The sequence below is a fragment of the Nyctereutes procyonoides genome, unplaced genomic scaffold, assembly GCF_905146905.1.
Source record: "Nyctereutes procyonoides isolate TBG_1078 unplaced genomic scaffold, NYPRO_anot_genome, whole genome shotgun sequence".
In the NCBI taxonomy this organism is placed as follows: domain Eukaryota; kingdom Metazoa; phylum Chordata; class Mammalia; order Carnivora; family Canidae; genus Nyctereutes; species Nyctereutes procyonoides.
Genome location: NW_026575133.1, coordinates 2,008,284 through 2,035,665, shown reverse-complemented (window position 1 = coordinate 2,035,665; position 27,382 = coordinate 2,008,284). Strand labels below are relative to the sequence as shown.

Sequence of the window (27,382 nt, the reverse complement as noted above, 5' to 3'; positions counted from 1 at the left end):
TTACATCAGTTAAGCATATTATTCTTCAATAAAGTGTTAGTTTTCATCTGACAAAATTTTATTGAGAATTTTCTTTTTTGATGCTATCTTTAATAGTCTTTACATTGGCATTATGGAGAATATATAAAATGAATTGGAGTAATTTTTACCATTTCACCTCCTCTGGAAGAGTTCAGTAAACATGAGAATTGCCTACTCCTTAAAATTACATGACTGCACCAAAAATACCCTATATGCCTGAGACCTCTTTGGATTTTAGGCCTTACAAATCTTTGCAAGCTCTTCTGCAGTTTTTTGGCTCTTAGGGGTTTCTACTGCTTGAGTCACTTTTCACAATTTATATTTTCCCTGAAAATAACCAATAGCCTTCACATCGTCTAAGAATATTCCCATAGACCTCACTTTTAACAATCTACCCTACAGAAATAAATGCACAACATATGTATCTGTCACTTAAATGTCTATGAGTAGAAGAATGATTAAGTAAATTATAGAACATCCATCCACATGAAAATATTATAAATAAAAAGGCTTATGTATGAAATTGACTCAGATTTCATTGTGGATTTTTTTTTCGTTTTTAAAAAGAGAAGTTACAGATGAAGGCATGTAATACATTTTTTTTTAAAGATGTTATTTATTCATGAGAGATACAGATAGAGAGAGAGAGAGAGAGAGAGAGAGAGAGAGAGAGACAGGCACAGGCAGAGGGAGAAGCAGGCCCCATTCCACGCAGGGAGCCTGACGTGGGACTCGATCCCGGGTCTCCAGGACCACACCCTGGGCCGAGGGGGCGCTAAACCGCTGAGCCACTCGGGCTGCCCCAGTACATTTTTAAATTAGGAGGGAAAACCTCATTTTCATGTCAGGAGCAAAAATACTTTGAGGGTATATTTGTATAAGCTAGACAAATCTACAGAAAGATACCTCACAAACTACAGACACCAGGTTAATTTTCTTAGGAAATGATAGCATGGTGGAGCAAAAGATAGATGTACCAAAAGGCGGGGAGAGAATCCTCAACTCTCCTGAGTACTACTGTGAGTGAAGCAGAGGGCAATGTTACTACCACAAGTCTTTACTGAGGCTTGTATCTATTCCTGCTCTTGAATTCTAGGAAATCTTATAGCCTTAAAATAATTCCTCCTTTTCAGCTTACCCTGACTTAAACTAGTTTAAGCTAGTTCTATTACTTGTCACCAAAGACCCTTAAGACTTTAAGTTGATAGATCAATGCTGTGCATTTAATTCACAGAAAGGTAGGTTTTGTGATGATCTTTTAAAGAGGAGTAGACTTAAACTTGCAAAAGAGGAGCAAAGGCTATCTAGACCAGAAAAAAGGAGTAACACTGGAAGAAAAGCATTTTTCTCCCATGGCACTGTGAAATCTAGATCACAGGGAAAATGTATAATGGAGAGGTTAAGTGAGAACAGACTACAGAGGACAGATTTGAACTTGAATTGAAAGGTAACCAAGAGCCATGGCTAGTTCATGAGCAGAGAGAAGTTATAAAAGCAGTATTTTAGAAATATTATTAGAATGGTATTAGAAAGCAAGATATATTGCAGAGTATAAAAATAGAAGTCAGAAAATTAGGGGACTAAGTGACAATCCAAATAAAAAGTGAGGAACCAGAGAACTGGCAATGTTAGCATAGGTTTGGAATTATATACAGAAATTTTAAAAAGATGATTCCCAAAGTAAAATGTCAAGGATAAGGAACATTTGAATAGAGTAAATCAAAAAGCACTATTCCTAGGGCTGCCTGGGTAGCTCAATCCATTAAGCAGCTGCCTTCAGCTCAGGTCATGATCCTACAGTCCTGGAATTGAGCCCCGCAGAGCCCAACACTGGGATCCCTGCTCAGCAGGGAGTCTGCGTCTCCATCTGCCCCTCCCCTTGCTTGTGTGCTTGTGTGTGCTCATTCTCTCTCTCTCTCTCTCTCACTCACTTTCTAAAATAAATAAAAATCTTTTTAAAAAAAAAGCACCATTAAGAGTTTTGTTTGCTTTCTACAACAGATTAAAAAGCAAAGGCATTCTATAGTTTTAGCTTTACTGAAATGACATAAAAAGAATCTATATGCTCTTTATTACATTCTAGTTGCTTTAACATTAAACAAAGAACTAAAAACTCTGATTTTAGCTTCCTTTCATTTGTAACGCAGCATGTAGCTCTGTAACCTAACCTGTCACATTACACAGATACAAAAACTGATATAATTAGTCATTATTTTGTATACTATTTCATTCCTTGAGTTACTGAATTCTTTTCTACATAGATAACTGAATTCAAAATAGTCAAATAAATATATAACTAGAAATAAAACAAAAGAAGCTTGCAAGAAGAACTTACTGGGAAAAAAATGTAAGGCTCTAAAAGGGATCTAGAAGAAAAGTACAAAAAAACTTAAAACTTATTTTAAAAGCAGAACCCTATAGTACCTTCAAAATAATAATCTTTTCATGACTTGAAACACATATTCTGGGCTTACTTTTTTTGTAGCTGTTTTAAGTTTTCAAAAAATTTACCTGTAGGGCTAATACCTGTCACATTTTAAGTAAGTGAAGAATAACTTTGTAGAATTTATAGAATAAAAATATATGTATAACATATATAATAAAAGGCAGCTCCCTCCAAATCGTGGTCTCATAAGCACTTAAAACACAGAAAGGAGAAATAAAGAGTTAAATTTGCTAATGCAATTAAGTACAGATCTAGAAAGGTTCAAACTAATTACACTCAGGTAGGCTAGTGACACTGGTATACAAGTATGAGGGAGTCCAAAATGAAAAGTTAAAACATAGCAACAGTTTTGGTTCAGGTTAATCTTTCTTATTTTTTTTAATCTTTCTTATTATGACACAGTGACTGCATATACAATGTACAGCGCCCCAAATCTAAGATGCTTTCTGCTCCCCTACACATATATCTTTATTTATCTTTTGTTCACTTTGTTTCCTTTCACCAGGCTTGTCATCCCCTTCTATCTTCATTCAGTACTGGTCAAACTTCTTTTCCAATTCTATCTCCTATAGGGACATGAAACCTTCCGTAATATACACTAATCTCTCCCTTCTCTAAATATCCATTTAAAGTAGAGCCATTGTGGGATCCCTGGGTGGCGCAGTGGTTTGGCGCCTGCCTTTGGCCCAGGGCGCGATCCTGGAGACCCGGGATCGAATCCCACATCGGGCTCCCGGTGCATGGAGCCTGCTTCTCCCTCTGCCTGTGTCTCTGCCTCTCTCTCCCTCTCTCTCTCTGTGACTATCATAAATGAATAAAAAATACATATATATATATTTAAAGTAGAGCCATTGTTCACCGCTTCATTACACGGCTTTATAGTTACATCATTTATTTTTAAGTTTTACCTCCCAGGGTAATTCATAATCTTCTTAAACGTAAGTTCTATTTTATATTTATCCCTCAAAAAAATCAAAATGATTTGGTACACAGGGTCCTAACACACTCTTGATTCATTTATTTGCAACGCAAATATCTGACTTCCTGTGATTTTAAATTACTTTATAGCAAATGCTACAAATCACGTAAACTTTTTTGCTGCAATGGAATTTGACTTAAGACGTGTGCGCACACACATGCTCTCTCACATGGTCAGAAATGACATTTTCAATGTGCAGAAATTGGGAGAAAAATCAGAAGTAATCTATCCAAAGTGAAACCAAGACCACTGAATTTAGTATGGGAGGGAGAAAGATTATTTCATCTTGTCCCTTTAAAAAAAAAAATTTTTTTTTTTTAATTTATTTGACACAGAGAGACAGAGAGGGAGAGAGTGAGCACAAGCAGGGGGAGTGGGAGAGGGAGAAGCAGGCTTCCCACTGAGCAGAGCCCAATGGAGGGCTCAATCCCAGGACCCTGGGATCATGACCTGGACCAAAGGCAGATGCATTAACTGGCTGAAGTACCCAAGTGCCCCTTTCTCATGCCTTTCTCCTTTTGTCATTCTGCTGTGGCAGTGATGTAGGAGATTAGGCAGATTTTACTTAAAATTTTGGAACACATGGTGTGTGTGGGGGGGATCAAAGGATTTATGGCTGCTTAATTGGGGTAACATGCATCAACATGTAACCCATTTACCCCCAGCTTTCCAAAATAATATAAACTATTCAATTTTTCTCTGTCTCTATAAAGCACCTGTTTCTATGACAGAAACAAATTCTATTTCCCAGGATTCCTCACCTTAGTAATATAGCACCACAATCCATCTGGTTACTCATCCCAGAAATCAAGGAATCATCCTGCATCCTCTTTCCCTTACTCCCATGCTAATCCATAAGCAAGACCTGTCAATTTTATCTCCAAAATACATCTTTAATTCTTCTCTCCATATCCACTGTCATCATCTCAGTCCACTGTCATCTATAATTTGGGTTAAAATAACTTTCTAACTGGTATTCATGCTTCTCTCTTGCTCACCGCCTTCCTCTGAATCCATTCTCCACAGGAGCAAATGTGATCTTAATATAAAATAGACCACAATGCTCCCTGCTTTAAAATCTGCAGTAGCTTCCCAAAGCATTTAAAATAAAATTTATTCTCTACCAAAGCTTATAAGGAGCAGTGACATCTGGTACTGTACCTCTTTCTTAAACTTCACCTCATACCATTCTCATCTGTAAATATACTCCAGCAAGGTACCATAGATGGTTTCTCAGTTCCTCAAATACACCTTTCTTATCTCAGGCCTTTGCTCCTGCTGTTCCCTGCTTGAACTGTTCTTTCTCCTATTCTTCAAATAGCTAGATCTTTCTCATCTTCTAGGTCTCAGCTCAAATATCACCTCAGAAAAGCCTTCCCCAACCTATAAAGCATCACTTCTCAAACAGAAAAAAAGTATTCTTTACCTAAACCCCTTGTATGTCTTTTCTCTAACACTTTAGCCATATTTTATGTATTTGCCAATTTATTTTCTGTCTCTACCACTGGAATAAAAGCTGCATAACCATAAGGAACACATCTGTCTTGTCTTTTGCTATATCACCAGCATCTGGCATAATGCTGGGCATGAAGGTAGCACCAAATCTGTGCCAGTCTTTGTTCTAAGCATTGAGAATACAGCAATGAATAAAACAGACAAAATTCCCTCCCTTCATGGACATAACACTCTGGCAGCTATTTAGATAACAAAGTAAGTCAATTATTTAATATACTTCAATGTCACAAGTGCTGCGGAGAAAAATAAAGCAGAGAAAAATAGGCAGAACTAGGAGAGTTGCAATTTTAAGTGTGAAGTCAGGTAGACCTCATTTGAAAGTCTTATTTGAGCCAAGATCTTAAGAAGTGGAGGCAGAAAGCATTCCAAGAAAACAAATAGTTAAGTGCTAACACCCTGAGTGTGGAGTGTGCCTAACATGTTCAGAGAATAGCAAGAAGAAGGTCAATATGACTGCAACAGCAAACCCCAAAGGGAAAGTACTAGGAGATGAGGTCAAAGAAGTAATGGAACTGAAACAAGGCCTGAGGGACACCAAAAGGACTTTGGTTTTACTATAAAGGAGATGGGAAGCAACTGCAGCATTTGGGGTAGAGAAGTAACATAAACTGGATTATTTTTTAGAGATCACTTTGGCTGCAATGTTAAGAACAGACTACCTGGGAAGGAGTTAAGAGTCTGGAGATAATTACACTATGACTATCAGGTGTGAGATGATGGAGACGTGAAACAATGGTGGAGACAATGAAGCATGGTTAGACCATGACTATGTTGTGACAACAGAGCCAAAGGATGAGCTGGCAGACGAGGTTTGGTCTGTGAAGAGAAAGAGTATGTCAAGGATTAACTCTAAAAGTTCTAACCTTAGCAAATGAAGAAATGATTTGCTATTTATTAATATAGAAAGAGTTTGTGGTAACAGTAAGTATAGAAAGTACATCATGAGTTCAGTTTTCGCCATATAGAATTTGAGATATCTAGTTGACATGTGAATGTGTAGATGAATATAGAATACAGAGATCTAGGTGAAAGGTAAAATTCTGGAAGTCATTGGTGTATGGTGTGTGTATATGTATTTACGTACACAGAACTGAAATCACCAAGGGGTAAGTACACAAAGAGAAATGTCCAAGGCCTAAGCCTTGAGATACTACAATGTTTAGAGTAAAAAGAAGAGAATAAACAAGCTAGTAAGAATGAAAGGAATGTCTAGTGAGGTAAGTTAGGAGAGTGGTGTCCTGAAAGCAAAGAAAATGTTCCCAGGATCAGGGACTGATCAACTGTGCCAAGCAAGATGAGGACTGAGAACTGACCATGGACTTAATGTCAATACCACCAGTGACACTGATTAGAACAGTTTCAGTGGGGTTATACAGTAGAAGGGCTGACTAGCATGGATTTAGGTGGAAATGGGAAGAGAAGTAGAGATGTAGTACAGACAACTTCTTTAAGGAATTTTACTACAAAAGACCAAGAAAGGAATTAGAGTTATTTTCTTGTTTTGTTTGCTTTCTTAAACTGGGGGAAATTACAGTGTGATTGCACACAAAAATGGAAAAATTGATGAGGGAGAAAAAAACAAAGAGATAACAGCAGCAATGCCTTTCACTAGGTGAGAAGGGGTGGGGTCTAGTTAACAAGTGGAAGAGGTGAACTTAGAAAATAATAAAGATAATTAAACTATAGTTATTAGAGAGGAGGATAATGGGAAGATGAGAAGCTGTGGAATGAAATGCCTCATTAAGTCTATGATAAGGTGGTCCACAGCCAACAGCCTGTGGGTCAAATGTAGCCTGTTGCCCTTTTTTGGTAAATTAAGTTTCATTCTCTTGAGTTGAGGATCAGCTAACTGGTTATTGAAGAAAGGAGGTTAAGTAAACAACAACATTCAATGAAAGATTAACCTATACCATCATTCCTACTGTCTATAGCTCAAAACAAATATTATGCAAGTAATCAAACATTAATTTCAGACTGTTTTTATCAACTTGGAGTTACAGATCTTAAATTCATAAGGGCCAAATATCCACCAGAACATTTTCTGCTGCAATCTAATTCAAATTAATTTATATACAAACTTTTGGCCCATGGGACTGGGAAGGACCTCACGGTAGCATACAGAATCAAAAGAAAACAATAGATACCTCTTACCATGGTCCCTGTAACTGAAACTGAAATGCTATCTCCACCGATCTCCCATTTCTATATGGCTTCACTTTCTCCTTCTACAGATGAGGTTCTCATACATGTGGGAAAGAATGTAACTAACACCCTACCAGATTAATAACTTTTGAGAAAAGGGAGCATCCATCCCTAGCATTCATACATCAATTTCAAAAAAGGATTCTAATGGGCTCTGCTTAATTAACAGGCAATCACTGTTGCAATAGGGATAACTAGGCTTGGGTTATAAGACTATATGATTGGCCTACTAACCATTCACAATAGGGGAGAGATGGCTCCCCAAACGAAGAGACATTGAGTTGACAAAATTAACATACAGCTGACCCTTGAACAACCTAGCTTTGAAACATGCAGGTCGGGACGCCTGGGTGGCTAGCAGTTAGGCATTTGCCTTTGGCTCAGGGCATGATCCCGGAGTCCCAGGACTGAGTCCCGCATCGGGCTCCCTGCATGGAGCCTGCTTCTCCCTCTGCCTGTTTCTCTGCCCACCCCCGCCCCCACTCCATTTCTCTCATGAATAAATAAATAAAATCTTTAAAAACAAAAACAAAAACATGAAGGTCATCTTATACACTGATTTTTTGGATACAGTACTGTAAATGTATTTTTTCCTCTTTATGATTTTAATAGCATTTTCTCCTTCTAGATTACTTTATTATCATTAGTTTTAAGAATACAGTATCTAACACATATAACATACAAAATAAGTTAACCAACTATTCATGCTATCAGTGAGGCTTCCACTCATCAGGTTTATGGTAGTTAAGTTTTAAGAGAGTCAAAAGAATAGATGCAGATTTTCAATTGTGTGGGGGGTCAGTGTCCCTAACCCCTGCATTGTTCAAAGTCAACAAATACATATATATTTTTTTCTATCAGCTCTTTTAACAACGCAATTTTAATTAGGAATTGGTGATGATTCTACCACATATTGAAATTGTCTGACTTTCCATGAAGCTTATATTTTTCAGCTATTACCATTTCTTGAAATAAAACCCACATGAGATCTACTTAATTATCCTAAGCTTCAAGTCATACAACTTCATTCTGATAGTCTGATACCTGTTTCATGCAGTCATACCAATCATGATTTTAAAATTTAGTCAGACTTTGCTCACAATTTTTCAAGATGGAATAATCCAAATCATTTTAGTCAGTCATCATATAGCGGCCTCTTGTCTACTTCATTACATTTGAAATTTTCATTCTTCATCATACTACTTTTTCTGAGAATTTTGGATCAAACACAGTAAAGAGCATTCTTAGTATTCAGCATTTACTTTATTCAGAAACAACACAGTACCCATGTGAACCTAATTCAGTAAGAGGGCAAACAAATGTTATAAAGGGAGAAATTACACATATAAATGAACATAAATAATTACCCAGTATCTAAGCCTTGTTGCTCTCTACTCATTGTAGTTGACAGACATTAACTTCTAATAAAATAAAAACATTCCTGCCTTTGTGTAAAATGACCCTGAAAAGAAGGCCATCTACCAGTAAAACTCATGGCAAAATCATAACCATTTATGATTACTAAAGTAATAATTTAAGTCGGTATAGTCTACTTAAACTATTTTAGTAGTACTATATATCATCTTATTTCTAATTTAGGGTTATATTTATGAGAATATATTTTGTATATTCTCATTGTATTTGGTGAGAGGAATTATATAATACTGTGGTACCCCAGCACCTATCCAAAACAAATAGTAAGAGATACTTGTGTTTCAAGGGTAGATAAACCATGTTTTTGTACAAGGGTATAATATTTTCCACTGGATTTGCAAAGCTTTCCTTATAATACCATGGATTTGATGGCAGATTTTTTTTTTCCCTCTTTTTGTTCACACTAAGATATTCAGATGATTGTCTTCAGGAAACCAATCATAATGCCACAATGATTCTCAAGTACCTTTTCTGACTCATAATGTAGATGCCATTAATCATGATATAAATATGTATGTTTTTCTTTAGCTGCACTACTTTGCACTTCCTAGAGCAAAACACAAACACTCTTCTGGTCATTTATATACAACTTCAAAACACCTCCCCACCACATGTAACTCCATCGTTCATTACCCAGAAGTCCTTAATGCTGTCTTTATGTTTAGAAGAATATAGTTAAAATTATCTTTAAATCGCTAAATGTTCACTTGACGGGATGAGCACTGGGTGTTATTCTGTATGTTGGCAAATTGAACACCAATAAAAAATAAATTTATTATTAAAAAAAAGAAAAAGAGAAAAAAAAAGAAAAAAAGAAATCGCTAAATGTTAAATAATAAATTATGAAACCAAAACTACCTTTTTTGCTCACATTAAAAGAAAACCTGTAAATATTTTATTTAGGCCACAAATAACACTATAACTTATGAAAACTTATGTATGTATAACTATTCTACTTTATTTTGTCCCATATCAAAACATATTAATTTACTGCTTAATAGACTACATGCTATAATACTTCAATCTTTACCATACCTCCTTCTTCAAGGAACAAAAGGCACGTGATTTAATGCTTAGACAAAGCCACAATCAGGAACAGCGATCAAAAGAAGAGACGATATCTGGAAATGAAGACCAAAATTTTAAAACTGACTACAAAACCTGTTAGTAAAATGTTTTCTTATACTTGATTTAATTATGCTTCATATTCAACTTATGTGTATAAATTTAACAGGAAAAAGAAAACCTCTCTTCACTTTAGGCAAATAACCCATCATTGTACTCCATGTCATAAATTTATAAAAATCCCAAAACTCAAAGCTTTTAGACTCAATCCAATTCACTTTTTTTATTACAAGACCAGAAAAATGGATCTTGCCAAAATCACAAACCTAGAACAATCTAGTTCCGATCCAACCCAGACATCCTACTACCACAATACTACCTCTTATACTCGTACTTTCTAACATCCCATGAAAATTGCTCACCATGTGAAGCCAACACCCCATACAGAACTGAAACATTCATAGTCTACACACCTGGGATCAGATAATCAATAAAAATTTCAACTTCATCACAATTCTTCTGCTTATAGTGCTTTACCACAAAACTTTTGGTAAAGTCCCTGAAGAAAACTGAGCAAGATTTAAGTCTTTTATCATCCGCCTCCCCCCAAAAAAACTGGATTAAATGATCTAAAGCAAACAATGCTTCAATAAGAACAATTCCAAACAGAAAAGTAAACAATAAAAGTACCTTAAAGGAGATGTCTAAAGTATATTCTAAAGTCAAATTGTATATTTACGCTAAAATATAACCTCTGGAATGCTTCAAGATACAAAAACTTGGGACCACACATACTATCATGAAATTATGAAAGAACAGGACAGGATTTGAAGTGTGATAACAATATAAAAAAAAACAAAACCCTCAACCACTTAAAAGCTCATACATTATCAATGCACATAGTAGGTATTCATTGTAGTTGTTTTCCTTTTACTCTTCCAGAAATCCAAATATAACCTCTTGAATAGTTACTTATCCTTACTTTCTAATAAGGAAAAATTTGGATGTGCAAAACAAGTCAGATACCTGCATTTTATCCCTACCTCTCCTTTTGTAACAATTTTCTAATACGGGGGGCTCATCCTATTTGAGAACTTTAACAAAAATCAACGTGGTCTACTATGCTTAACACCTTCATGAAACACTGACGCCCTGAAAATGTTAACACAATGCAATCGTCTTTCATTATATCAAATATAGCTTTGCTAAAAGACAATCCATTTCCACGGATTTGCAGTTAAAACTTTGAGAAATGTCAGGGTATTTCACTGAACCAATTTAAATGGCTTCTATCTGTTCAACCTGAGAATACTAACTTTTAGGTACTCTCAGATCAGATCCCTTGCTGCATTAAAAAAAAAAAAAAAAAAAAACCCACAGTAAACTAGGCCTAACACACAGTCACTCAAGTCACTGAAAATTCCTACCCTGCTGTACAGTTTGGTGTCTTGTTTCACCATTGTCACAACCACACAAAGTTCGGCATTCTTAGGAATTCCTTAAATACTGACTTATTTCTTCCGGTGCTTTTTTTAGACTTTTGATATCCAAACATGCTCAATGAATGTTTCTGGCTAAAAGAGCTCACAAACACTAAACGCCCCCCAGTTTAAACCTAAAAAGAAAACTGAGCCTCAACTTTCAGATTCTGCACCTTAAAGCTACCCTATCCGTTCTGTTGGCCTACTGCAAGAGTCACAACATTTTACCTTACATTCACCCTAGTATCTTTTCCATTACCAGATCCACCGAGGAAGAGACTGTCTATTTGGCAGTGAGAACACCATGTTAAGAACAGACTCAAAATGGACCCTACAAGTGAGAAAGCCAAGTTACAAAGAAAAATCCATCTGCCACTGGGTGTGGTTGGGGTCTGCAAGAAGGGCGCCTCTGGCCAACTCTGGAGGAGGGGGCGCGCGCCCGGGCGCTGAGCGTATCTGCAAGAAAAGACCTCCAGTGACCAGAGAGACTGGACCCACAATGGGGACGCCGTCGAGTCGGGCTGCCGTGGGAATGCGAAGCTACAGCTCGAGGGGTGCGGTCGCAGCAGTACCCATGCTGTCTCCACCGGCCCCGGAACGCGCCGAGCGGGTGCTTCGAGCGCCGCGCGCCCCGCTCCGTCCCAAACACCGCGCCCGATCCGCCCCTTCCTCCGGGGCTCGGCTCCCCTCGGGCGCGCGGAGGCACACGGTCGCCGCGCTCGCGCGCCAGCCCCTAGGCTGTGGGAGAATGTCGAGTTCAAAGAGGCCGAGCGTGGGGCGAACCCACGTCAGAAGCGGAAGGTTAGCTCTAGCAGCCCGCAGGACCGCCGAGTGAAAGCGCCGACTTCTCCAGAAAAACTTTGCGGCAAGTTAGGCGGAAGCACTGAATAGCCGGGACTATTTAGCAGGCGCTTCCTATCACCAGAGGCGGGTCCCGGAGTCGGTTCAGGGGACCCGGTCGCCCCCACAAACTCGCATCTTGCCCCCTGACTGGCCGTTTAGAAGTCCCGGCATCCTAACAGCTCTGGGCAGCCGCGCACATAGGGAGTACCTGTCGTGGTGCCCATTGCCTGCGAGCCCCTGATGGCGGCCATTACGCTTCCATCCGGGTATTGCCGAAAAGCCGACCGCGGCGCTACCGGGAGCGCACGCTGCGGCGGAGGGATCCGCCGGGCTGTACCTGAGGCGGGCGGAAGAGGACGGAGGCCGGCAGGGTCCGCGCCTCAGCCTGGCGAGACTAGGCCCCTGAGCTGGACTCGCCGCTGACCTCTCAAGTTGGCGCGCCTGCCCGATGCCCGCCACGCCACTGACTCACCCTTCCCCTGTGCTCTTCGGCAGCCGCAGCGCTCCTACTGCCAGCATTATGGGAGACAGACCTCTACTCAACGCTCTTCAGAGTAGACACCAGAAGCAGGAACTGTGGTCTTGGCAGGCCCTCACTGGCTGGGAATGGTCTCAACCCTGAGATTTTAATCATTTCCGGCTTTGCGAATGGCGTCTCCCCCCCCCCACCCCCCTTGTTGCTTTTGACTCCCAGGTTTTAGCAGCCATTGGAGCCCACCTCAACGAAGGAGGCTGTCCCAAGCCCCTCAGGAAGACCTGCTGAACTCCAAACGTGTACATGTTTACTCATTGATCCGAAAACTGTCGTTACAACAGGAGAGGATTTCACCCGCACCAAAGGAATCCTTCCGCAACGTCCCACTACTGGGCTGGCCAAAGAAGTCCATTAGTAATATGATTGGGTTCCTCCCGAAGGCCCCATGGCGCCCCTTCTCTCTTGTAGAGGGTTTCTGGAAGCCGACCTATTAATCTCACTTTTTATGTATGTTGAACATATACATACACACATATATGTAATGTATACGTATGTATGGTGAAAACTGTAAGAACACCTGACTGGGGCAGAGATGACACCAAATTATTAAAAAGTGGAACTGCGGTTGTTGTCTCCAGTTTTCATTACGTTTCTTTTCTTAGAAGTACGTATGGTATTTATAATTGGAAAAAAGAAATTTGATGTTTACCATAAACATTTTTTATTGTCTTAAGAGTATGCTTTTGAAAATGTCAACCCGTAGCCAGGCACAAGATTTTCTGCATCCTTTAATAAAAAGCACACTGAGAAATCCTCGCTGTCCTTGGGGAGCTTTCTTATCTCTGTGTCTATTGGTCTACACAGTGCCTTCTGGAAAAGGCAAATGAGCCGTAGTCCACATTAGATATACTTCCGTATCTTGTATTCCTATGCCTGTGTAAAATACACAAGGAGAAATCTTCTGTAAATACCAAAAGAGAGGCCATTATCAAATAAAAAGCATGTTTACAAAATGGATTGTATTTTGCTTCAAGCATCATCCCCCCCCCCCCTCTGGTCTTCCTTTACATGCAACCCGCACGCACACACACGCCATAGAGTAAAGAGAGGATAGGAAAGGGGTTTTGTTGTTTTTTAATAGCAAAAAAGAAGATGATAGTTGGGAATGTGGACAGAGTCGTTAGGTTTGTGTTTTGATGTGAGTTTTGGTTTTTGTTTTTGAGATTAAGATTTGCATCCCTCTCCTCCACAGTATTCACATTATAACTTCATTTTTACTTACACATATATGTTCACCTAAAAACATTACAAATCTGCATATAATATATGGCAGAATTGGAGTGTGGGCTTTTTTTTTTTTTAAGGAAATAAGCTATTATTCTGTCACAAATTTCTCTCTTCCCTGTTTTATTCCTACATCCATATCACACAACCTCCACCCACTTTCTTCCCTTTTTGGATTTTGAACATTAGGTTAGCACAGAAGAAGGGAGTGAAAGAGAAAGGGAAAGAAGATTTTAAAAGAGAGGGAAAGAAAGAATACAAAGGAGACAAAGTGGAATCATAGCTTAAGAAAATATTTTGTACTTGAGAAGGTTAGTTAGTGGGGATAGGGCACCTAAGTTAATGCTTTAAATAATTGATTCATCTGCACACCTGAATCTACTATTTACTAGCTGAGGGCACTTAATCTCTGAGTGTCACTGAATCATGCAATATTTAACTAACAGTTGATAGATTGTAGAAAGTAGTCAACCCCACTGTACCCACAGTGTAGATGGTAGAAGTGGTGATGATGCTCATAGTCATAAAGTTTCCATCTTGATTATAAGCCTTTCTCCTTTTTTTCTTTTTTTTAAAGATCTTATTTATTCATGAGAGGCACAGAAAGAGAGACACAGGCAGAGACACAGGCAGAGGGAGAAGCAGGCTCCATGCAGGGAGCCTGATATGGGACTCCATCCTGGGATCCCAGGATCACGCCCCGGGCCAAGGCAGGTACTTAACCGCTGAGCCACCCAGGCGCTCCTCCTTTTCAATATTACAATTCATGGTCATTGTATCATGAAGCAGATCACTTCAAGACAGTGAAATCTTCTCCTAAAAATAATATAGAAGTGGGAATTACACCCTCTAGGGATTCATACCTCTGAATCATAGGTAACACCATGTCATAATAAAATTACAACAAACTTACATATACATATATAATATTTGTAGTATTTATTATATATTTATATAAATATACATATTTACAAAAACAGCATACTTTTAGTCATAGATAGCTTGGTATATCTTAAGTATTATATGATATTACAGAGATGATAACTGTTATAATTAAAGAATTAAATTATATTAATTTGATAAGTAAGAGACTGAAAGATGGCTCTCTCCTTTTTGCTGGTTTCTCAAGTCCAGACTCCCTACTTCCAATAATATAATCAAGTACAACTGGAATTGGAAAAATAAAAATACCAAGAGCCTGGTAATCTAGCTTAAAATGGTCCCACTTCTTGGTCAAGAATGCCATAGGTTGATTACTCTCTTTAAGCTATCAGACAAGTGTTAGTTGAATAAGAACTTCAAGTACTATCCCTCCCAATGTCTTCTGCATGGATGCTATTTAATATTCTTTTGGCAGACACATTCTTGAACACCTACTATGTGCCGGAAACTTTGCTAATAATAAGTAAGATGTGAGCCCTCAAGGAGTTACTAGTTCAAAAGGAGATTCTTTTTTTTTTTAAGATTTTATTTATTTATTCATAAGAGACACAGAGAGAGGCAGAGACACAGGTAGAGGGAGAAGCAGGCTCCATGCAGGGAGCCTGACATGGGACTCGATCCTGGGTCTCCAGGATCACACCCTGGGCTGAAGGCAACACTAAACCTCTGAGCCACCCACCCGGGTTGCCCATAAAAAGAGACTCTTAATATCTAAAAGATTTCATGATTCAACAGAGCAATTCCAAAAATGGGATTTCAGACACTGTAATGGGAGATGAGAAAGATCTTTTTAGGGCAGGTATTTGTGCCAGTTTCCTCTCAAGTCAAACTTCCTAGATGATTAAGACTTTAAATATCCTATTTTTATTAAGTTGTTATTAAAGGTATAGTCATTTTCTCTTAGTTCTTTCAGTGGATACCAAATTCAACTATGAAGAACATTAAACTATATGAACTATATTGGCCTTACCTAAATATTTTAGGGTATCTCTCCCTCTCCTCAGTCACATCAAATTCTTTATAAGCATTCCTGTATCCTGAGGTCAAGAGAACAGGTGACACAAATAATTCAAGTCCTTAGAAGAACAAAAAGAGAGAGGTGCATCTGCCTTCAGTTCAGGTCATGATCCTGGATTCTGGGATTGAGCCCTACTTAAGGCTCCACTTAAGGCTCGGTGCTCAGTGGGGAGTCTGCTTCTCCTTCGCCTTCCACCCCTCCCCCTTCTTGTGCTCACTCTCTCATCTCTCTCTCAAATCAATAAAATCATTTTTTAAAAAAGAAGAAAAAGAGGAAATGTAATCCTTGTTAATTATATTTCTTTTAAGAACAAATCTACTACATATATATGTTATTTACATACTTTTTTGTATACTCTTTCATATGTGTAATACATTTCATTATTTGATATTTTAAAAGAATAAAAAAGTATAAGACTTTTGTGTGTGTGTGTGTACATGCACACATACTATTTGATAGAGATTAAATGCTACCTAAACTAATTTGATCCTAAAAAATTTTTTTAAAAATTTTAAAGGGTAACTCTAATTTCTGTGAGACCAATGACAATGGACCATGTTAATATCAATAAATTACACTTAAGAACTTATAAGAGTAGATCAAGTTGCATCCACCCGCAAATTTTTCTAACTTCTCCCTTCCAACAAAACCAAAAACCTAGATTTTCTTGTTTTAAATAATCATATTCCTTAATACTGCTATATATAGTATCTCAGAGTTCCTAAAGTTATATTAATGTTGACATTCACATTTTCTTAATGTTTGTTGGGGCAGTGGGAGGTAAGGGGATACACAGGTCTCCATTGTATATCCTAGAATGCCTGATGAAGTAAATGACAATTATGAAACAGAAAAGAACCAACAACTCATTTCATTTAGTTTTATGTGCCTTGTTCCTGTTGACATTAGGATACTTCAAGGCAGTGAGGCAATCCTAGAGTGCTAGGATAGACTAGGAATTAAGAGTAATACTACAGCAATAGGAAGAGCACAATATGTCCAAGAGGAAAATATTAAATGCAAGGAAGAAGGAAAAAGCTCTATTCTAAAACTTTATAGATATATATAGAAAGGTTTCAGTTGGAAACTGAAAACACAGAGGAGAGCATGTGAATGAATATAAAGGTACACAAAACACAGCTAGGATTGATATGAGAATAGATTTCAAAATGACTCAGACAGATGGAGGAGACAGATGATACTATCACAAAATAAATTACAAGAGTGACCCAGAGTTCAATAAACATTTTGGAATGTCTTCTAAGTGCTAGAGGATACAAATACTGTTCTCAGATATGAGGTTTATCAATGTTGAATAGAGGGACAATGCAACTTAGTTTGCCCCAAAAAAGCCCTGATTTATACCAGTTGTCCCTAGCTCTTACTTTTTCAGTCAAGAGTATCTCAATGTCCATGATAGTTGCATGATCACTGTAATGATAAAGGAAAACTGATAGAAATCTTATCTGTTAAGGGCAAATAATCTGAGACATGTTTGACCTGCCTTGCTCTTGCTCAGAGAAACTAAACAATTCATAAATAGTAAGAAAGAAAGGCAGCAGCAAAAATTATTGCAGTGAACTTAAGATAATCAGCAAAAAGGAAATAGCTATTCATGATATAATGGGCTGAGTGGGTTGGCAACAGTGCAGTAGTGGCTTTGGGCACCTGGTTTCTCAGATCTGGAGTTCTTCCATTTCTCTCACCTTAACTCACTAGTGGGCACAAGGCCACCAAGGCCTGGTTTTCAGTCTGACCTGAATACACATCACCTGAAAGAGAAACGCAAATTCTGAAGACTCGTAAGAAGAAAAATTAGCAGAAAGAAAGGTTTCAAACTAAAGAACATACACCATATGAAAAAGAATAATTAAAAGACTAGATTTTAAAATAAACATGCTAACTATATTTAGAGATATGAGGGAAGTTTGTATAAATCATCGAAAAAATGTAGAAATATTAGAAGACAGAAGCAAAAAAAATCTATCTTGTCAGGAAGGAGAATCTCTTCCAATAAATTTCTTATATTTCATTGGTCAAGACTGAGACACATATTCTCCTTTAGAGCAAAGGGAATGACAAAGGAAAAAAGGATAATCAGTTGTGACTGATTTAAACCAATCATGATTTATACTCTGAGATTGGATAAATTGCCACCTGAGAAAAACAGTGGAATTCTGTAAGTTTAATACTTACAATACTTATTTACTTAAAAGTGGTTGTAGCATTATATTTCTACATTTTCCAGAGTTAAGTATTTTTTAAAATCAGCATAAAGTGGAGTGAGGGAAGCTACAGGAGACCCCATCACCAGCCATTTTTTATTTCATAGATTTCCTAACAGATGAGGAAAGCTGGAGGGAAAACTGGACCATAACAGAAAAGGGAAACATTATCCTGACACTTTTGCGTTTACCATGTAAGTCAACTGAGAGTAAGAAATGTATCCATCAAGCATAGGTCTTCACTTTAACTAATCCTATTACCAAGATGGCCAATGTTCCTCAAACCCAAGAAACCAAGAATATGCAAATTGTCTCTCAAAACAAAAGGCAAAGATCCAAAAGATTCTCTTTTTTTTTTTAAGATTTTATTTATTTATTCATGAGAGACACAGAGAGAGGCAGAGACACAGGCAGAGGGAGAACAGAATTCGATCCCAGAACCCCGGGATCAGGCTTTGAGCTGAAGGCAGATGTTCAACCTCTGAGCCACCCAGGTGTCCTTGAAAAAGATTCTCATGTGAAATTAAATCACTGCCTTTTTCCTCTCTGGTGAAATGAAAGTACTTAACAGAGATTGACATGCAGGAGTCTGCCAACAAAACTGTAGGACTCCACAATAAAGGCCATCAGTCGATAACCAATCCAGTCAATGTTTAATTAATTGCCTCACTTTTCAATATAAACCTCCGGGGGGCAAAGATAACCAAAAATGCAAGAAAAAGCTCTGAAAAATTAGATTTTTTTTTTGTAAAAAAACAAACAAGAAAGTAACTCTGAAGAAAGTTGGTGCAGCAAGCAGAAGAAAGCAAAGCAAAACAAAAGCAACTATAATAGCCCCAAATAGATAAGAAAAGATATTGCATCTGTGAAAGAAGAACAGAAATACTGTGAAAAGGGGATATCCTGAGGCTAAGAAAGAGATCTTGAAAATTTAAAGGATGCTGTGAAATAGTCAATAAACAGTTTTGAAAATAAAATAGTAAAAAATGTTTCCCCAAAATAGAATAAAATTCAGAATTAAAAAATAGAAAACATAAAAGTAAAATCTGACATTCAAGTAATAGGAGCTCTAGAAAATGAAAAAAAAAAGAGAATTATTAAATAAATAGCACAAGAAAATGTCCCAGAACTGAAGGACATGAATTTCTATTCTGAATTTACTCACTGAATATCTGCCACAATGACATACAAAGATATGTCACTATAAAATTCAGGATATAAAAAGCCTAGAATCTTTCCAAGAGAAAAAGCAAATCACATGCAAAAGATTGTGAATAAAAATAAAATCATATTTCTCAACAATTACACAAATAGCTAGTCCACCATGGAGTAGTACCTTCAAATTTTAAGTACCTTTAAAAAAAATGTTTCCAACAAGGTTCTATAATTAGTCAAATTATCAATGAAAAATAAGAGTGGAATCAAAACATTTTCAGAAAGGCAAAATCTCCAAAAATTTACCTTTCTTGTACTCTTTAATGCTTCACTAAAATACTGCTTCCTCACAAGAAAGAGGAAGACACAGAAACTAGGAAATAGGAAATGTAAATCAGGAGAAAAATCCAGGAAGTCCCAGGAGCAAAATAAAATCATCCATTGGCTCTATGGGGAACTGTGATAGCCTCAATACTCTGAAATAGAAGACCTATAAACTGCAATATAAAATCTTGTTCACCCACATAGGCTGGGATAGGCTCAGAAAGACAGCTTCAAAATAACTATACAAGGGAGAGAGGAAAAGAGGAGAGAAAGGGGGATTAACAAAAGATAAACTTCCCACTGATTTAAACTAAATTCTAGATTCCATAAAGTAATCAAATTCTTTGACAGCAATTTATAAAATCAGAACCTAAATTCACTCTGGAAGGAAATGAACTGTCTCACAAAGGTAAACAAAGAAATGATGTTATTAAAAAGAACAGGCAGGGAGCTTGGGTGGCTCAATTGTTTAAGTCTCTTACTTCAGCTCAGGTCATACTCTCAAGGATTCTGGGATGGAGCCCTGCCTCAGGCTCCGTGCTCAGCGGGCAGTTGGCTTGAGGTTCTCTCTCAGTCTGCTTCTGCCTTTCCCCCACTCGTGCTCACACACTCACTGTGTCAAATAAATAAATAAATATTTTTTAAAAATTACAATGAGAACATCTTGAAACAACCACTGAAATAATTAAAATAATATGTTACAACATGGATAAATTCTACAGTGGCTACAACAGGAAAGAGAATAAATATGAAGATAGCCCTGAGGAATTTTCCCAAAATGCAGCAAAGGGAGATAAATACATTAAAATACATGAAAGAGCAGTTAACACACATGGAGATATATTGTCTCCAACATACCTATTAGAAAAGAACCAGAAGTATGCAAATGTGTTAATAGTGGAAAAGTAGAATTTAAACAGATAAAAGCTGACCTTTCTTTTGAATTGAAGAAATACAAGAGTCCTTCCTTTTAAAATAGACTACAAGCACTTAGTAGGATAAATAAAAACACACCTGGGCACACCTTAGTGAAATTTAAGAATGTCAAAAGTACAGAGAAAATTGTTTAAAATTTTCAACTACAAAAGACAGATTAAATGTAAATGAATGACAGACTAAAAACAAACTTTTTGAAAAAGATTTTATTTGGGAAAGAGAAAGTGAGAGACAGAGCACAAACAGATGGGGAAGGATAGAGGGAGAAGCAGGCTCCCCACTGAGCAGGGAGCCCAATGTGAGACTTGATCCCAGGACCCTGAGATCATGACTTGAGTGGAAGACAGAGGCTTAACCACCTGAGTCACCCAGGCGCCCCCCAATTTTTCAATACTGTGGTAGATGCCATAAGAGAGACATTGACTATCAAAAAGAGAGAGAGAGAGAGAGAGAGAGAGATTGACTATCAACCTAGGGCTTCATAAGTAGGTAAACTATTATAATGAGGGCAAAACAAAGATAAATGCCATCATATGTCGATTAAGTTAATTTATTCCCCGTATATCCTCCCTAAAAGTACTATTCAAAGAATGAACTTTAGCCAGAAGGTAAGTAAACCTAGAGAGAAGGTATGAGATGTAACAAAAATAATGAGTTCTGAAACTTACAAAATAGGTCTGGAAATTAATGAACTCTTCAAAAAAACATTTTCTTTGGAAAAAGTTGAAGCTGAAAATTTATACAATTACAGGGTTGGGAGTTGGGTTTGGTGGTTCAATGAACAAGGTCATATTGTATTCAGAAAATAGAAATACTGGGCAGCCCGGGTTTCTCAGTGGTTTAGCACCTGCCTTCAGCCCAGGGTGGCATCCTGGAGTCCCGAGATCAAGTCCCATGTCGGGCTCCCTGCATGGAGCCTGCTCCTCCCTCTGCCTGTGTCTCTGCCTCTCTCTCTCTCTCTCTCTCTCTGTCTCTCAAGAATAAATAAATAAAATCTTTTTAAAAATTAAACTTAAAAAAAAGAAAATAGAAATACTGAGTAACTACAGACATTGTCAGAAAATTTTATACGTATGTATGTACTTTAAAAATGAAGGCTACTATTAAAAGATTATATATATATGCTCTAGTTTTCAAACCAAGAAAGGAATCAAAAGGCAGTAAATTTTTTCAATCTAACATAAAAAAGAGAGATACACAATAGTAAAAGTTGATAAATAGAAAATGCAATTACTATGGTAAATCAAAATAAGTCCAAACATATAAATAATCATTTTAATAGATTAAGCTTAGATACTGGAAGACAGATCTTCAGAATACATCACAAAAATAAATTCCTTCTCTGTACTGCTTACAAGAGAAAACTTAAAACCATATAGAAAGTTTGAAAGTAAGGGATAGAAAGATACATCAGGAAAATATTAAAGGAAGATAGGTTTAAAATGAGCCCAAAATAGAATTTAAAGACAGAGCTATAATAGAAATGTGAAAGTGACTGCATATAAATAGTAAAAAAGCTTCCTTTCCAACTAGGGCCCGGCAGAATGGCTCCCGCAAAGAAGGGTGGCGAGAAGAAGAAGGGCCGTTCTGCCATCAACGAGGTAGTGACCAGAGAATACACCATCAACATTCACAAACGTATCCATGGAGTGGGTTTCAAGAAGCGTGCCCCTCGGGCACTCAAAGAGATCCGGAAATTTGCCATGAAGGAGATGGGAACTCCAGATGTGCGCATTGACACCAGGCTCAACAAAGCTGTCTGGGCCAAAGGAATAAGGAATGTTCCATATCGTATCCGTGTGCGGTTGTCCAGAAAACGTAACGAGGATGAAGATTCACCAAACAAGCTCTACACGCTGGTTACCTACGTACCTGTCACCACTTTCAAAAATCTACAGACTGTTAATGTGGATGAGAACTAATCGCTGATTGTCAAATAAAGGTATAAAACTGCAAAAAAAAAAATAGTAAAAGAAACAACCAACCAAGGTCTCACAATCCTGAACTTATACATAACAACATAAGATTAGAATTTATAAAGCAAAAACTAACGATTAAAAGAAAAACATTGAGTCAGAGAAAGACAAATACCATATGATTTCACTCATATTGAGCATCTTTATATATATTTATTGGCTAGCTGGATTCTCTTTTGTGAGGTGTCTAAGTCTTTGCCCATTTTTTTTATATGGTTGTAGGTCTTACTGATTTATGGGAGTTCTTTAGATATAGTATTTTGGATATGAATTCTTTGTAGATTAAATGTGTTATAAATATATTCTCGTCCTTCATAGATTATACTCAATCTCCCTTTTCCCACAGCTTTATGAAGTATAACTGTATACAAAAAACTGCACGCAAATAATGAATACAATTTGGTGAATTTGGACATATGTCCATACACTCATATTGCCATCACCACAATCAAAGTAGTAAACATACCCATTACCTTCAAAGGTTTTCTCATATTCTTTAGTGGTTTGTTTTGTTTAATTGTAAGAACATTTAACATAATGTCTACTCCCCACAAATTTTTACTTATTTATTTTTATCTTTTTATTTTTAAAATGTTTTTAAAATATTTTATTTATTTATTCATGAGAGACAGAGAGAGAGAGAGAGAGAGGCAGAGACACAGACAGAGGGAGAAGTAGGCTCCATGCAGGGAGCCTGACGTGGGACTTGATCCCACATCTCCAGGATCACGCCCTGGGCTGAAGGGAGGTGCTAAACCACTGAGCCACCCAGGCTGCCCATCAACAAATTTTTAAAACCATATTGTTAGCTATAGGCACTATATTGTACAGCAGATCTCTGGAACTTGTAAAACTGTAATTTTATATTCATTGAACAACTCCCCTCATCCCATGGTAATCATCACTCTACTGTTGAATTCTATATGATTGACTTTTTCAGAAGTCTCATGTAAGAGAAACCACACAGTATTTGTCCTTTTGTAACTGATTTATTTCACTTAGCATAATGTCTTTCAGGTTCATTCATGTTGTTACAAATGGTAGGATTTCCTTTGGTATATTTGATGAATAGAACTTTTAAATTTTAATGTAGTCCAACTTACTGATATTTTCTTTTAGAGTTAGCATCTTTATTGTGTTGTTTAAGAATAATATGAGGATGTGGAGAAAGGGGAACACTTGTGCACTGTTGGGAATGTAAATTGCTGCTGCCATTGTGGAAAACAGTATGGAGGTTCCCCAAAAAATGAAATATAGAACTACCATATGATCCAGCAATTCCTCTTCTGAGTATTTATCTGAAAGAAATGAAAACATTAACTCTAAAAGATATCTTCACCCTCATGTTCACTGAAGCATTATTTACAATAGCCAAGACACAGGAACAACCTAAGTGTCCGCTAATGGATGAATGGATAAAGAAAAGGTGGTATACATGTACAATGGAATATTACTCAGCCATTAAAAAGAATCTTGCCATTTGTGACAACATGGATGAATGTTGAGGGCCTTATACTAAGTGAAGTAAGTTAGACAGAGAAAGACAAATACTGTATGATCTCACTTACATGTAGAATTAAGAAAAAAAGTATCCATCAAACTCATAGATACAAACAATGTATTGTGATTGTCAGATATGGTGTTGGGAGTTAGGTGAAATAGGTGAAAGTGGTCAAAGGGTACAAACTTATAGTTAAAAGACAAATAAACCGTGGGGATATAAAATAGAGTACAGTGACTGTATTGTATATTTGAAAGTTTCTGAGAGTAGATCTTAAAGGTTTTCACCAAAAGAAAAAAAATTATAACTATGTATAGTAATAAATGTTAATTAGACTTATTGTGGCAATCATTTTACAATATGTACATATATCAAATCATTATGCTGTACATGTGAAACTAACATAGCATTATATGTCAATTATATCTCAATTTTTTAAAAAAGAATTGTGTTCCCACCCCAAGAAAGAAAATGGTTTTCATATATTACCTTCTAGATGTGTTATTGCCTACTTTCACATTTAGAAGTAGAAGTTCCTTCATTCTTTTGCCATTGAGATATCCAATTTGCCTAACATTATTGAAAAGACAGACCTTTCATTACTGTTCTACAGAACTATTTTTTTCATAAATCAAGTGTCCTCATGAATGCGGCCTATTTTCAGACTATTTTCTGGCCAATTATTCTATTTCTCTATACTTACATCAATAGAACACGGTCTTTCTTTTTTTTTTTTAAGTTGGCTCCACAAACCGTGTGGAGCCCAACAGAGCTTGAACTCATCACCCTGAGATCAAGACCTGAGCTGAGATTAAGAGTCAGACGCTTAACCAGCTGAGCCACTCAGATACTCTAAACCCTGTCTTCATTACCGTAACTTTTTAAAAAAAAAAAGATTTTATTTATTCAGGAGAGATACAGAGAGAGGCAGAGACACAGGCAGAGGGAGAAGCATACTCCCTGCAGGGAGCCTGATACGGGACTTGATCCCAGGACCCCAGGATCACGACCTGAGCCAAAGGCAGATGCTCAACCACTGATCCATCCAGGTGCCCCTACCATAACTTTACATTAGTCTTGATATATGATGAGAAATTCTTCCCACCTTTTCCTTCTTATTCTTACAAATTCTGGTGGATTCTCATAGTCCTTTATGAATTTAAATGTACCATGTATTTGTTTTTGTTTGTCCTACCTTTTCTGGGTTCCCTTTCCTCCTTTATTTTTCTTCTTTTGAATTGATTATTGTTCCTATTTTTTTATCAGCTTGGCATGTATTTATTTATTCTTTACTACTATTTAAGTGCTTTACCTATAGCTTATTTTATTCACCCTTGACTTATCAATGTCTACTGTGTATTAGTACTTTATCCTTTTTCTGGACAATAAATAGAGAACACTTTATCTCAATTGAATCCCATCTCTCCTGACTTATGTGCTATTTTTGTCCATGTATTTTAATTCTCCTTAGATTTATATATTTTTAAATATTTTATTTATTCATGAGAGACACACAGAAAGAGGCAGCGACATAGGCAGAGAAGCAGGCTCCTCACAGAGAGCCCGATGTGGGACTCAATCCTGGACCACGCAATCTCACCCTGAGCCAAAGGCAGACACCCAACTGCTGAGCCACACAGGTGTCCCTAATTCTCCTTATATTTTAAATTCCAAAATACATTGTCATTATTGTCTTATAATTGATTCAAATTTCTTGCTTTCTAATGTCCTACAACTTCAAGTTTTCATATGGGATCCTTTCTTTCTGCCTAAAAGAAATACCCTTTATTATGTCTGTTAAGTGGATTTTCTGATGATGAAATTTTTTCAGGGTTTCTTTTTTCTGAATATATATTTATTTCACTTTTTTTTTTTTTTTTTGCTTAGTATGGAATTCTAGGTTGGCCATTACTCTCCTGAGCTACGTTGAAATTACCTTTATGTGATCTCTGGCCACTATTGTTGCTATTGCAAAGTCACAGTATCCAATTTTTGTTCCATTGAAGAAAACATGTCTTAAAAATCTTTGAAAGAAAATAATTTTGCTTGGAAAAAATTTTCCCTTTGTCTTAGACTTCAGTAGTTTAATTCTTATGTGTTTAGTATGATTTTCTTATATTTCTCCTGCTTGTGTTTTTTTTTAATATGGAAAAAACCCTCAGTTTTGGAAATTTTTCAGTATTAGCTATTTATAAATGCAAGAAATTACCCAAAGCTTAGCAGACAAAACCAATACACATTTATTATCTCATACAGCTTGTATAGATGAAGAACCCTGGAGTAGTTTAGCTAGATGCTTCTGGCATAGAGTCTACATGAGATAGCAATCAGGATGCTTGCCAGTACCACAGTCATTTGAAGGCTTGACTAGGTTTAAGGATCTATTCCCAGGGTGTCTTACTCAAGTGTTTGTTAATAATGTTAATTATTAGCAGGTGATCTCAATGCGATGTCCCACGGACCTGTCCATGGGGCTAGTTAAGTGCCCTTCCTGGAATGGCAGCTGGCTTCTACTAAAGCAAGTGATCCAAGAGAACACAAGATAGAAGGCACATTGTGTTTCATGACAGTCTCAGAAGTCACTCTCTCATTTCTACAAAATCCTGTTGGTTATATCTTCAACTATATTCAATGTAGGAGGGAATTATACAAGTGTGTTGAGAGACAAGAATCACTGGAAGCCATCTTGGTGGCTGGCTACCACATTCTACCCTCTCCCTCTCATGTAAAACATACTCACCCCAAAAGATTTATTCCATTACAGCATGAGTTCAAAGTAAAAAATTATATACCTGGATCAACTCCAAGTGTGTATGAGTCTCCTTGAGAATAGGTCCTTAATAAGATCCCCTTGAGTACTATTCCTTTTAATCCAAAGTTATGTGAGCTAAAGAGACAAGTTATCTGCCCTTTCCATGTCAAACATAGAATACTTGGACAGCAGAGGATAACTGCTATCAATGCTCTTGCTCAGAAAGGATTTATGGGCACAATGCATGGTCCACAGCAATTCTGACTTCTGACTGAGCAAAGTTTAGAAGTTCTCTGATTAGAACTCATTTCTACTCCTGCAGAGAAATGATTCTCCAGGACAGCCTGGGTGGCTCCGCAGTTTAGCGCCGCCTTCAGCCCAGGGCGTGATCCTGGAGACCCAGGATCAAGTCCCACATCAGGCTCCCTGCATGGAGCCTGCTTCTCCCTCTGCCTGTGTCTCTGCCTCTCTCTCTCTCTCTCTCTCTCTCTGTCTCTCATAAATAAATAAAATCCTAAAAAAAAAAAGAAATGAGTCTCCATATATCATGGCTCCCCATCTGGGCTTCTAGTTCTTCTATTTGTTATCCTTTCTTTTTTATTAAACATACCACTGTTTTTGGTTCCATGGTTTTCTCAGCTAGCTTTCTGCTTATAGAAGTTTCAGAATCCAAAGCCTCTTCCTTGTCACTGTCTCTAATTCTTTAAGTACAAGTCAGTGGTGTTTCTGCTAATACAAATATCTTTCTAATTTTGTGGATATGCTATGGATGCTATCGGAGTTTACTCCATTGATAAAGGACACACAA

The 27,382-nt window shown here is 37.3% G+C and overlaps 2 protein-coding genes across 3 annotated transcripts in view; one reads left to right on the top strand and one right to left on the bottom strand.

Annotated features, from left to right (window-relative positions):
• Positions 1-12,290, bottom strand: part of ZNF518A (zinc finger protein 518A) — a 29,183-nt gene extending 16,893 nt beyond the window's left edge. The window contains exons 1-2 of one of the 2 annotated variants that reach the window (XM_055300432.1): positions 12,195-12,290; positions 9,633-9,718 (exon numbers count right to left, since the gene is read on the bottom strand). The gene's annotated coding sequence lies outside the window, so the exon portion shown is untranslated. Of the gene's footprint in view, positions 1-9,632; positions 9,719-11,371; positions 11,985-12,194 lie in introns of those variants that run through there. The other variant, XM_055300433.1, reaches the window with a different exon arrangement.
• A 9,578-nt stretch (positions 12,291-21,868) lies between these two features.
• Positions 21,869-22,295, top strand: LOC129493769 (60S ribosomal protein L31). The gene has a single exon (XM_055300256.1). The coding sequence runs from the start codon at positions 21,890-21,892 to the stop codon at positions 22,265-22,267; it is 378 nt and encodes a 125-aa protein (XP_055156231.1). The 5' UTR covers positions 21,869-21,889; the 3' UTR covers positions 22,268-22,295.
• The last annotated feature ends 5,087 nt before the right edge of the window (positions 22,296-27,382 follow it).